We start from the raw sequence: 13,118 nt of genomic DNA on the forward strand, positions 1-13,118 counted from the left end.
GCGTGTTTGTGAATTTGGGGGCTGAGCTATTAAGATAGGGGTGTGATCCTGTTGGGTAGGGGCGTGTTTGTTTGGGTGATTTCAAATATCAACAGCATTTCTCAGAAATTGCTTACTGCACCTTTAACGGGAACATCTGCAAAATATTATTAGAACATTTTTTTTAGCTGGGGGGGTTGAACAAAATCCACTGAAAACTCAACAGCTCCTACTGACATCTTGAAGGTCAAAGCTTTATCAGGGACTTTGCTTCATGTATTTCATAATCTGAATGCTTGTCATCCACTTCAGACTGATGAACTGGAGGGAAATGATGTTTCTGTCTTTGTCCTCCTCGACCCTGAAGAAACATTCAATCAAAACCGCATCAAGACGCTCGCGCACAAACAGATTTCTGCTCTTCCTGGCGTTCTGGAGATGAAGTCTCATGTGGAAAGTCTCTGTAGAGGTCGTCCTCTGTGGGATTTATCAAGGTTTTCCTCTCACCTCATAACACTGGAACAGGAAAACTCCAAAGGGAAGCAGCTCATGGAATTGCATTGTATTTCGACACTATTTTCAACTCCTGACATTTTGTCCTTGAACACAAGTGTTTATTTCTCTCCCCGGAGCTCGCTTTACCTCACAGATCGTCGTTTTACCATAGTGAGACGCATTATAACAACACTGTCAGGGTTCGAGAGCCCTGGAAAACTCCTCATGGGGTTTCCAAACTAAAGCTGAATGTCAAATGAAGAAAATATTTTTTTAAATCTTTGAGTTTTATGTAAATGTATTCTCTGTTCTGTGAGATATATGGTTGAACTGTGGTAAAATTTTGTTCAATCAAAAAGTTCCAAAAACATTTTAAGGGGTTTATCATAAATATAATGGTTGTACCATTTTATGGTAAATGTTTTATGATTTTTCTGATCAAATATCAACAAAACAGCTTTCTGCGTGTTGGTTACACTTTGATTTGATGAATGAAATAATGATTTCAAAAAATAATAAAATAATTTGGTAAAACTTTACAATAAGGTCTCGTTTGTTAACATTACTTAATGCATGAACTAACAATGAGCAATATACTTTTACAGCATTTATTAATCTTTGTTAATGTTAGTTAATAAAAATGTTCATGTTAGTTCACAGTGCTTGTTGTAAGGTCTTAATTTTGTTAAAGTGGACCTATAACGCCCCTTTCACAAGATGTAATATAAGTCTCTGGTGTCTCCAGAATGTGTCTGTAAAGTTTCAGCTCAAAATACCCCACAGATCATTTATTATAGCTTGTCAAATTTGCCCCTATTTGGGTGTGAGCAAAAACACGCCGTTTTTGTGTGTGTCCCTTTAAATGCAAATGAGCTGCTGCTCCCGCCCCCTTTCCAGAAGAGGGCGGAGCTTTAACAGCTCGCGCTTCGGTCGCTCAACAACAACAAAGCTGGAGAATCTCACGCAGCCAAAATGAGGATTGTCAGTAACGGTGTTCAGCCTTACATTGTTCAAACCGGAGTCGACACTGATGGAGAGACTCAGGAAGAAGTTACAACTTTTAGACGTTTCTGAACGGTTAGTGGATAAATTTATGTAGTTGCTGTGGAGTTGATTCAACTCATCCACTAGCATGTGTCGTCATGTTAATCTTTTGTGTTGAATTGACCCTCGTTTGTGAAGCAGTCCGGCGTAAAATGACGGCATGATAACAACACTCTACTACAACAACTCTTCCTCTTCTCTAAAGCAGCCCAACATGGCCCCGCCCCCTTTGTTGTGTGTTCTCGGGGGCGGGGTTTATGTAAATTTTAGGGTTAGTGATGTCACCAACCCGGGAAGAAGCTCATTGTATATGACATGTTGATATGTTTGACCACAAAATATTTTCTCTAACATCTCTAATATCACGAAAGACGTGAATTCGTCTCCGAAACAGAAAATGACGGAAGCGTGTGCATTTAGGTTATCTGATAACTTTATTACCAAGTTAAAAAAAGACAATGAATTACAATATTTACAGAATATAGAGAAATCAAAGGAATAAAACTGTAAACAACCAGTCTAGTCGACATCACAACCCACCATCAGAAATCATCAGGAGTTTCACAGAAGAAAGGCCAAACGCAGGAGATCTAAGGTCAACTATGGCGCACCTTCAACAGGAAGAGAGAATTAAAGGGAAACCATAAAAACTAAAGCGTATATATACAGATATCCAGTGTGTCACGATAGAGTCTTAAAAGCTTATTTCTGATGGTTCTCTACACGGGCGTCTTTTAGAAAGGCTGGGCTACTCCTTATGAAGGGTTTTAAGGGTACAAAAGGTCTTTTTTTTAGTATTTTTTTTCTCTTAACCAGAACATTTACAACAGCTTTGAACAGTGGAGAGCTAAAAAAACGAAAAAGAGACGTCATCTATTGATTTGTATTTTTCTTTCTTTCTATTCTTCTCTCTCTTTTTTTTTTGTTTAAGTTAAATATCAGAACAACACTTAAAGGAACAGACCCCGTTCTGAAACAGCACAGTTTCAAACACTTAGCTTCGAGTTTATACACGGCTGCAAAACGGCATGCAGATTACCCAGAAGGCAGCTGGGTTCGCCCTCCGCAATGTCCAGTCATTGCTCGGGAAAGACAATCATATCTCGGGCTACCAGAGCTTTGGGACTTTGGGAAGCGACACTTTTGGTACCAAGAAGAGGTTTGTTTTTTTCTGTAGTTGTGTGTTTAAATGATCGATACGTCGAGAACTTCTGCTTCATGGATCCAGCCGATGCTGGAAGGGAAGCGTCTAACATCCGCGTCTATAAGGCTTTGGGGTTTTCGAGCAGCAACTTCCATCACGTACAATCTCAGCCTTACGGAAAATGGCTTTGTTAAGCCTGGGAGTCTCATTCTGCTGAACTTCCTCTTTTAAAGGAACAATCCGAGTTCAAGAACCGGAAGTGATCGTCCTTCAGCTTATACAAACCCAAAAAAATCATGTTTACGGTACAGTAAAATACTGAATCTTGCATCTTTGTTCAAGCATTTGTTCCAGTGTAAAACACATGGTGTATTTTGAATCGCAATTACAGAGCTGCTTGTTTTGAACCCAGAATATTCCTTTAAACACACTGACGGACGGGAGGAAAATCTACCTGAGGTCGGCAGAAACACGTGATTTTGACCCATCGATGTTCAACACGTCTCGGGACCGACGGACGATGATCGTTCAATCAATATTAAAGTGAAGTGGAAGTGCAAGATTAGCCGGGAAGTGGCCGAAATCTTCAAAAAGTAGCAATTTGCTACGAGTTTTTTTTTTTGGGGCAAGTGTTGATACTCTAAAATCGTGTCTAAAAGAATCAAGATTATCTAGATAAATAAGATGACAACTATTCCTCAAGGAATTCAGCTACAGGAAGATTAACACAAGGCTAAAATGTAAAAAAACTGAAACCGTCAGTCGGCATATTCAGACCGAATCCCAAACCCTCCCGCTCCGGATGGATCGCCTCTCGTTTCTCGTCTGTGACGGATGTGAAGCGCGACACACCGTCTTCAAGACTATCAGTGCGCGCGTTCACCGCGGCGGAAGACATTCGATTCTTTACGTACGTTGGTGTTTGTAATAAACGAATGGCAAAAAGTGCATGAGAGAAGGGCTTTGAAAGTGGAAAATCTCTGGCTTGCGGACGAACCGGAGGGACTCAAGATTCGATCGGAATATCCAGCTCACGCTTTCATTCACTATTGGTTACCAATATATCAACATCTGTCCTGAGGGACCAAGTCACACTTTGTAAAATTCAGTGTAAGATTCAGCAACTGAACAAACATCTACCGATACTCCAAATCTAGCTTTTAAAACCGAAAACAATCGTGAAGCAGCCAAAACAAACGATAAACAAACAGACGAAAAAACAACGTACGACATTCTTAAGCCAACGGACGTGTTTCTCTACAGCTTTCGTTTTACTCCTAAGGGTCGTTTTTGGTCTCCAGCGTCTTTATGTCTTCCTCGTTCTGAATCGGACACTTGGATTGGTCAGGTTGATCCGCCCTCGCAGCGTCCACAGTGTTAGTGGATAGGTCCAGCCCCCTGTCAATCACAGCTGCTGGACCAATCAGAGGCAGAGCTGCTGATGAGGGAAGAGGACTGCTGTCTTTCTTGTTGCCGTTAACAGTCCTGAAAACATCAGATGCGGCTTTAACTCATGCATGTACAGCTTACTATTGTACATTGAGGGTTAAAGGGTTCGCCCAAAAACAAAAATCCTGTCATCAGTTACTCGACTTTCAAAACCCGTAAGACTTTTGTTCATCTTCAAAGCACAAAAATACATTTAAAATACATTAAAAAATCTATTCAAACAAGATGGTAAAATAAATCTGCTAAACGGAAGCTCAAGAATCAGTGAGGTTTGTTCTCACAGGTTGAGCTTCTGTTTATGTTTATATGCAAATCAAAGCCTAAATTCAATCGGTCCATCATATAAACCTCGGATTAAATCACTACATTCATATGGATTCACTTTACCATCTCTTTATGAATGTTTTAAAGCATCAAAGTTTCAATAGAGGGGCTCAGATTTCATTACAAATATATTCATTTGAGTTCTGAAGACGAACGAAAGTTTTGTGGGTTTGACACGACATGAGGGCGAGTAAATGATGACAGGATTTTCGTTTTTGGGTAAACTATCCATTTAAGTCAATCACAGTGATTGTGAGACTCACATGCCGTGTCGAAGGACGTGTCGTTCCCACTCCGTGCTCAGCGTGAACGTGCGGCCGCAGAACTCGCACGGATAACGTTTCACAGGAGACTCCGGAACCGCAACACCTGCATCCACATTACAACACAACAAAACTGTGACTAAACACAACATTTACTACACAAACGAGCAGAAAACATCCTAAACGTGTCATTAGTATCTTTAAACAATCAGTTTAGTGACATTTTGCATTTACATTCATGCATTAGACGGATGTTTTTATCTAAAGAACACTGCATTCAGGATAATCATTTGATCAGTTCATGCATTCGCTGGGAATCGAACCCATGACCTGAGCTGTCTGAGCGACAGGAATGATTTTGTTCAGGTATTACAGTATATTAGTATTTCATTTCAAAGATTTTGTTTCTTAACTGACTGTCAGAGGCTTTTCTAAATGTCTGTTTTGTTTGGCATTTATGTTAAAAATAAAGTTCCTGTGGACAAATGCATCAGACATTCGCCAACCATTGAGCTGATCGTCACATTAAAACCATATTTAATAAGATATTGCTGTTTAGGAAACAGTTTAGAGTAATACGATAAAGTGAACGGTGCTTTCACACCAAATGCGAAACGACTGATCGCTAATTCACGCCTGCATGATAGGTGCCGCTGACCGAGAATGCATTTTTCCTTGTGTATGTATTTCATAATATATAATCACAGCTGGGTAACAAGTGCATTAGAGCTACAATTAACATCATCAAGTGCTTGTAATAACATCTGATTGTGACCTAAAGTGGATTTTGATTATATAATATAGACATGAATTATTTGTAGTGTTTTATGTTGGACGGTTCTATTCAGCTATTTTTATGACAATGTTTTATATTTACATTTTGCACCTCCTGTTGATTATCTTTACATACAGACTCAGAATGAGTGAATGTGATGAACGTGAACACTGTTACCTGCGGCCTCCGTGCGGCTGCTCGTCTCCTCCGGAAGCTTCTCCTCCTCCTCCTCCTCCTCCTCATCCATCAGCTCTTCCTCCTCCTGCTCCTCTTCCTCGTCTGCCTCCTCTACGGCCTCGGCTTCCTCTCTCTCCTCTTCCTCACTGCTGCTGGCGTCCTTCATCTTGTCCTTTATCAGCTCCAGCTGGTCCAGGTTCACCCGCCCCACCAGCTCAAAGTTACGGATCACCTGCGGACGATCGGTTAGACTGAGGTCAGGTCACGCGTGTCACTAGCTGTGTTTCCATCCACAGTTATGATTTTAACTTCTGCGCAAAATTGGAATATCGCATAAAACATTTGTGAATAAAGCAGTGTTTCCATCTCATGTCTTCAAGAGTGCTTCCTGGTGCAAAATATCAGTAATAAAAATGTAAGTTTCTTCAATCGGGCTCTTTTCTCCTCCATCATAAATGAGTTGGTCTCAGAGCGCCTCAGAATGCTGTCATGTGATCTTGCGTTCGGATGCTGGTGTTTGGGAACACAATGGTGTGAGACGCTTCTGGAGGGAATTAAACCAAATCATTCTGATGACAGACTTTGACTGTTTCAGAACCACCAAACCAACATTTGAGATGCTGCGATATGATTGGTCCGCTGGTTTGTCCAGTTATCCAGCCTCTGCTGAGCCCAAGTCACAAGGTTTTGAGGGATTTATTCAGTAAAATGTGTTTCCATCGTAGTTTTTGTGCAAGTTTTCTTGCCGGATAAAACAATTATCTGCCTCAATTGAGTGCACGTGTTTTTTATATGCATTTTTATAATTTATGTGCATCTTTTTTTATGCGATATGAACAAATGTTAACAAATTACACCTTAGTGTAAAGTGTTTCCAGTTTTGTCTTAAAGGCACAATATGTAAGACACTAGAACAGTGTTATATATTTTGTTTCCCAAATGTTTCCAACAATGTTTAAATCCAGAGAAATCAGGTAGTCTAACGGCCCGTGTCATCGCGTCGCCTGTCAATGACGTCATATCCGCGCTACCCCCGATTAACGTTTACCGCGAGTAACATGTTCGTACTCAAAAAGTAAATCAGACAACACTATTTTTTTTCTGGCTAACATAGCATAATCAGAAAGAGTTTTATTTGTAGTATTAGTAATACAGCATTTTTTCTACCATACAATGATTTAAATTAACTGCATGCCATTTAGCAACACAAATCACCCAGCTTTTATTAATATTATAATATCACTTTATAACATAACTTTAAACACACTCAAATGTATTTTAGTATGATTGTTTTGAGCAAGTAAAACAGCGCTGCGTTACATCACAATTTTTACTCGTCGGATAAAGCGACCTGTATGTGAATTTAATAACAATGTGAATTCAAGTGATCAAATGTGACTGTAATAAAATTCAAGTTCAGGGAAGAAGGCGGACGTTAAACGTAACTTTAATCATAAAATAAACAAACACCAAAACGACTGCGGCATAAAAGCATAATAAAAACTGCCCTGCTTCATACCACAGTAACGGTAATAAAACTTTAGCTCATCTGTGATCATTATTTCTGCCTGATTCCTGTCGGCTGTGGAGGTGAAGACGACATCTCCCATGATTCCACGCTCATTCTGCTACGCCTTTGTTTTGAACAAGCGACCTCTAGTGGCCAAACTTACATACTGTGCCTTTAAGAGCAACGGTAGCATTTTCCGCTGATCTACGGCAGAACCAGCACCTTGTGTTCCTCGCGCAGGTGTATCTCCAGCTCGTGCAGCTGTTTGCTGTCGTAGTAGCAGAGCTGACACTGGTACGGCTTCAGCTCCTCGTGCTTCTGGATGTGCTGCTGCAGGTTCTGCTCGCTGGAGCAGGTGAAGGTGCATTTGTGACAGCGGAACACGACACCCTCCAGATGGCGCGACAGCTTCGAGCGCGACACCTCCAGCGGCACCACGCGCTCCTCTGAGAGACACAAACACATGATCAGACTCACGTTCTTCCAGCTGCGGCATCTTCGAGCGGCTGCCTTTTATTTCCTGTGGAACTGCATCGGATAACCTTGCCCTACTTTACTGGGAAGGAACTTTCTTCTCTTTCTCTTGCAGCATTGGACTTTTTCATTAATAAGAGAGACAGAATGAATATTCACAGTGTAATTGTATTAAACAATTTAAAAAAAAACATTTCACACACAATTTCATTATTAAAATGTGTGTCTCACCTCTGTGCAGGACGATGTGGTCGATCATGCTGCTCTTGTGTTTGCTGTGGTACAGACAGAAGGGGCAGCGCAGGTCCTTGTGCGGCTCGTCCGCGCCGCTGCTGTGACCGCCTTCCACGTGCAGCGTGAACGTAGACCTGACACACACACACACACACACACACACACACACACACACGATTAGATTCGAGACAGATGTCTGATATTATAAATCTATGCCATTTTGCCTGCTAGAACTATCAAACTCTAGATTGGGTTCGTGAGCGGATGAAAAGCTAATAATCAGTTGTCAAATTAAAATAAAGAATTTCAAAGTAAAAAAAACTTAAGTAAATTTATGAAAAGCTAATAATTTAATTAAAAAAAATTAAATATTTTATAACAATGTTAATGTACAATTTAAAAATAATTTAAAAATAACAATGAAAAAGCTATTAATTAAATCAATCAAAATAAGTTTAAAAAATGTATTATCATGTAATGTTAATGAAAAATTAAAAAACAAAAAGAGTTGATGAAAAGTTAAATGTAAATTTAAAATAAAGTTTCAAAATCAAAGTCAAAATAAAATAAAAAATAACAAAAATATATAAAAAACAAAATAAAACACGTAAAAATGAAATATTTTATCATGTAATGTTAAAATTTAAAAATCAAATCAAATCAAAAAGAGTTGATGAAAAGCTAATAATTAAATAAATTAAATTAAATGTGTTATAATATAATGTTAATGTAAAACTAATATTATGATATAATAAATATAATAATATTTAAATTAATAAATAATTTAAATATACAGACAAATCAAAAAGAGTTGAAAAGAGTTGAAATCATAAAAATGTACATTTAATTTAAAAAAAATCAAAATTAATGGAAGCTAATAATTAAATCATAAAAAATTAAATAAATATTTTAAAAAATCAAAATAAAACACTTACTAAAAATGAAATATTTTATCATGTAATTATTGTAAAATTAAAAGAAATAATAAAAAAAAAATCAAAGAGTTGATGAAAAGTTAATTAAATCAAAACTAAGAATTTTAAAATAAAATCAATCAAAATAAAACAATTAAAAACGAAGTATTTTATCATAAATGTTAATGTAAAATTAAAATAAATAAAAAAAAAGAGTTAATAATGAAATTGGATTTTTTTTTTTAAATGAACAACAAATCAAAATAAATCCCTTACTACAAAACGTAATATTTTATAATGTAATGTTATTGTAAAATTAACCTACATCATTTTAAAATCAAAACAAACCAAAAAGAGGATTATCAACCAAAACATTTTAATAAATAATAAAAAAAATAATTAGTTGATATATATTTTTATTTGTTAAAATAAAAACAAATAAAAAATACTTACTGAAAAAATATAAAATATTTTATTAGTTTGCCTGCATGTCATGTGACCATTAACCGAAATCAGAGAATCGTGAACATAAAAATGTTTTGTTAAATTACTGAAATATTATCAGCTTAAAATCTCAGAGGGGCTTCATGGAAATATTTGAGATCAAAGGGCTGCAAAAGTTTGTGAATCGCTGGTCCAGACCTCCAGTAGTTGAACATGTAGGTGACGGTTGAGCTCTAGTAAAGTGAACTTCTGGAGTAAATACACCCTGATTTAACAGCCTAACCAGACGGGTGAAGATAAGCTCCTGCAGCTCAAACACTAGCGCTCGCAACGCCAGGATCATGGGCTCGACTGAACGCAACGCAAGTCAACTGGTGAAAGTGCGAACGCATGTAAAGATGACAGAGATGTCTTACTTGTAGCAGGTGAAGAAGGAGCAGTCCTTGCATTTGAAGAGCTTCTTCCCTCCGTGCCGGTCGCGGTAGTGTCTGCGCAGACTCTGCATGTATCCGGAGCTGAACTCGCAGAACTCGCAGGTGAGGATGGAGTCGGGCCGGGCCTGAGGAACGGGAGCGTCCGGCGGCGGCGGCGGGGCGGCGGAGGCAGACGGGCTGGACGGAACATCGGCCTGGACTCGAGACGCCAGCTGGAAGTGACTCAACTGCTGCTGAACATCTGCCGGCTCCAGATACGCCACCGACTCTGAGACGACAAAGACATCAGTGTCGCTAGAGCGTCAACACCTGCGGTTCACATCTGTCTCCGCCGACACCGCCACGTGTTTCAGTCGCACGGCTGCCTTCTTTTAAAGCTGAATCAGTTTAATTACACTCAAAGCTCGTTCGGCACAATAATTACGAGTAGAAGCTGCATTTATTTGATCAAAAATACAGTAAAAACAGTGAAATATTATTACAATTTAAATCAGCTGTTTTCTATGTGAATAAATGTAATTTATTCTGCCTGTTCTTGGTTTCGGCAGCATCAGCACTGACCTTTAACCCCGTGAGTGTGGTCTTACCGGTGCATTCTGGGTCGAGGGGGGTGTTTTCGTCGCTGTGTTCGGCGCTGGGTCGGGTGGAGCGCAGGGCGGCTCCAGCTTTGAGTTTGGGCAGCGTGAGCGTCTCTCCGTGCTCCTGCAGCGAGTGCTCCTTCAGCTGGCTGATGGTGGTGGTGGAGAACGGACACGAGACGCACTTGTACGTGTGTTCACCTGCAGCAGACACACACCTGTGTTATTTTACAGTCCTCCTCAATCGCTTTGGCTCAGTTTCTTCCTCAAAACAAGTTCAGTTCTCTGAACAATCAGGTTCTACTTCACATCAGATTTAAATTTCTTGTTCATTAAAAAAAACTGTTGGCCAATTTACTGACAATAACTAGTTTTTGAAGCATTTTTTGTGTCACTTCAAATATTGCACCTATAAATAAACAGGAAACATTTACACACTTAGTTACGCATTTACATATTTATATTTTATTTAAATTCGATTGAATTTGGCATGTATAAATGGACAGGAAACTGATCACATGACTCAAGCATGAGCAGATTTCTTCATGAGGATCAGTCGGTGTGATTGTAGGAACCTGAAGATTCTTCGTCTCAGAATCTGAGTGATGTAATTCCCCGTTTCATCAGCTCTCGCTCAGATTAAAGCTCGCCCTTCTCTTAATGTTGGCCTTAAACGTCTCCGAAGAGCGCAGGAGAGGGGGCTGATGGGTAACGGGGATCGGAGGAGAGCAGGAGGGCGACGCTCGGTTTCTGTCGCTCTGACCTTCAGTGACTTTCACACTCCAGTGACAGAGACGCTATTAGCATCAGACGAGTGTGTGAGATTCCTCCTACACACACACACACACTCACACTCACACACACACACACACACACACACACACACACACTCTCACACACACTGTTTTCCATGGTTTACAGGGTCTCTCCGTAGGTGTGATGGTTTTATACTGTACAAACTGTGTATTTTCTCTCCTTACACTAACCCTAAAACTGACAGGATGTGAGTGTGTGTGTGTGTGTGTGTGTGTATGTGTGTGTTTGTGAGTGTGTGTTTGTGAGTGATTGTGAGAGTGTGTGTGTTTGTGTGTGAGTGTGTGTTTGTGAGTGATTGTGAGAGTGTGTGAGTGTGTGTGTGTGTGTGTTTGTGAGTGATTGTGAGAGTGTGTGTGTTTGTGAGTGTGTGTTTGTGAGTGATTGTGAGAGTGTGTGTGTTTGTGTGTGAGTGTGTGTGTTTGTGAGCGTTTGTGAGTGTGTGTGAGTGTGAGTGTGTGTGAGTGTGTGTTTGTGAGTGATTGTGAGTGTGTGTGTGTGTTTGTGAGTGTGTGTGTGTGTGAGTGTGTGTGTTTGTGAGTGTGTTTGTGAGAGAGAGAGAGAGAGTGTGTGTGTGTGAGTGTGTGTTTGTGAGTGTGTGTGTGTGTGTGTGTGTGTGTGTGTGTGAATGTGTGTGTTTGTGAGTTAGTGTGTGTGTGTGTGTGTGTGAGTGATTGTGAGAGTGAGTGGGTGTGTGTGTGTGTGTGTTTGTTAGTGAATGTGAGAGTGCGTGTTTGTGAGTGTGTGTGTGTGAGTGTGTGTGTGTGTTTGTGAGTAACTGTGAGTGTGTGTGTGTGTGTTTGTGAGTGATTGTGAGTGTGTGTGTGTGTGTTTGTGAGTGATTGTGAGAGTGTGTGTGTTTGTGAGTGTGTGTGTGTGTGTGATTGTGAGAGTGTGTGTGTTTGTGAGTGTGTGTGTGTGTGATTGTGAGTGTGTGTGAGTGTGTGTGTGTTTGTGAGTGATTGTAAGAGTGTGTGTGTTTGTGAGTGTGTGTGTGTGTGAGTGTGTGTGTTTGTGAGTGATTGTGAGTGTGTGTGTGTTTGTGAGTAACTGTGAGTGTGTGTGTGTGTGTTTGTTAGTGAATGTGAGAGTGTGTGTGTTTGTGAGTGTGTGTGTGTGTGTGATTGTGAGAGTGTGTGTGTTTGTGAGTGTGTGTGTGTGTGTGATTGTGAGTGTGTGTGACTGTGTGTGTGTTTGTGAGTGATTGTAAGAGTGTGTGTGTTTGTGAGTGTGTGTGTGTGTGAGTGTGTTTGTGAGAGAGAGAGTGTGAGTGTGTGTTTGTGAGTGTGTGTGTGAGTGTGTGTTTGTGAGTTAGTGTGTGTGTGTCAGTGTGTGTGTGTGTGTTTGTGAGTGATTGTGAGTGTGTGTGTGTGTGTGTGTGTGTGTGTGTGTGTGTCTCACCTGCGTGAGCTTTGTGCAGGTGGCTCTTGAGGCGGCTCAGGTAGGAGGATTTAAAGGGACAGGACTTGCAGCGGAACGGCTTCTGATGCCCGTGGTGTGACTGGATGTGACGGTCCAGGCTGGAGAGAGAGAGACCGGTCAGACACACGGATGGAGGAGGAAACAGCATCAGTGAGCAGACGGAGAAGCAGCACCAGTGTCAGTTTTGTGTTTAGCTTGTATTTATATTTTATTCCAGTTTTATTTGAATGAACAAACTGTATATATAGTTTTAGTTTACATGCATTTTTACATTAAGTATGTGAAAATGCTTTAGCGCTCACAGGTGTGCTGGTCGTTAACAACAAATTCCCAGGGAAGATTCGGGATATCTGAATGATTCCACAAGGGAAAGAACGTCTAATGACACTCTAAAGATCAGTGAAGGAGCGTCTCTCCGCAGAAGATCCCTGCTTTAGCGCTGAGACTCTGACAAAACAGCCGTCTCCGACAGGGATCTTGGGAATCAGTGTTTTTTATCCCAGCTCCCGTGTGGCACATGAATGCGGCACTTTCTGGGTCACGGAACATCCAGTCAAGGCGGATTTACTCCAGGGAACCAAACAAAGGTCCTGCGCTTCAGACGAGACTAACTGCTCCGTCAAAATCTCTCACAGGAAGTAAACG

General features: G+C 40.3%; 1 protein-coding gene across 4 annotated transcripts in view; it reads right to left on the reverse strand.

Annotated features, from left to right (window-relative positions):
• Positions 1–1,933: 1,933 nt before the first annotated feature.
• znf462 (zinc finger protein 462) overlaps positions 1,934–13,118 on the reverse strand; it is a 42,922-nt gene continuing 31,737 nt past the window's right edge. For all 4 annotated transcript variants that reach the window (XM_051877115.1, XM_051877113.1, XM_051877112.1 and 1 more), the window contains exons 6-13: positions 12,453–12,571; positions 10,248–10,439; positions 9,643–9,928; positions 7,866–8,002; positions 7,383–7,606; positions 5,651–5,882; positions 4,699–4,804; positions 1,934–4,147 (exon numbers count right to left, since the gene is read on the reverse strand). In XM_051877115.1, coding sequence (XP_051733075.1) covers positions 3,940–4,147; positions 4,699–4,804; positions 5,651–5,882; positions 7,383–7,606; positions 7,866–8,002; positions 9,643–9,928; positions 10,248–10,439; positions 12,453–12,571 — 1,504 coding nt within the window. In that variant the 3' untranslated portion in view covers positions 1,934–3,939. The remainder of the gene's footprint in view (positions 4,148–4,698; positions 4,805–5,650; positions 5,883–7,382; positions 7,607–7,865; positions 8,003–9,642; positions 9,929–10,247; positions 10,440–12,452; positions 12,572–13,118) is intronic.

Source organism: Ctenopharyngodon idella, chromosome 21 (assembly GCF_019924925.1).
Source record: "Ctenopharyngodon idella isolate HZGC_01 chromosome 21, HZGC01, whole genome shotgun sequence".
Classification (NCBI taxonomy): domain Eukaryota; kingdom Metazoa; phylum Chordata; class Actinopteri; order Cypriniformes; family Xenocyprididae; genus Ctenopharyngodon; species Ctenopharyngodon idella.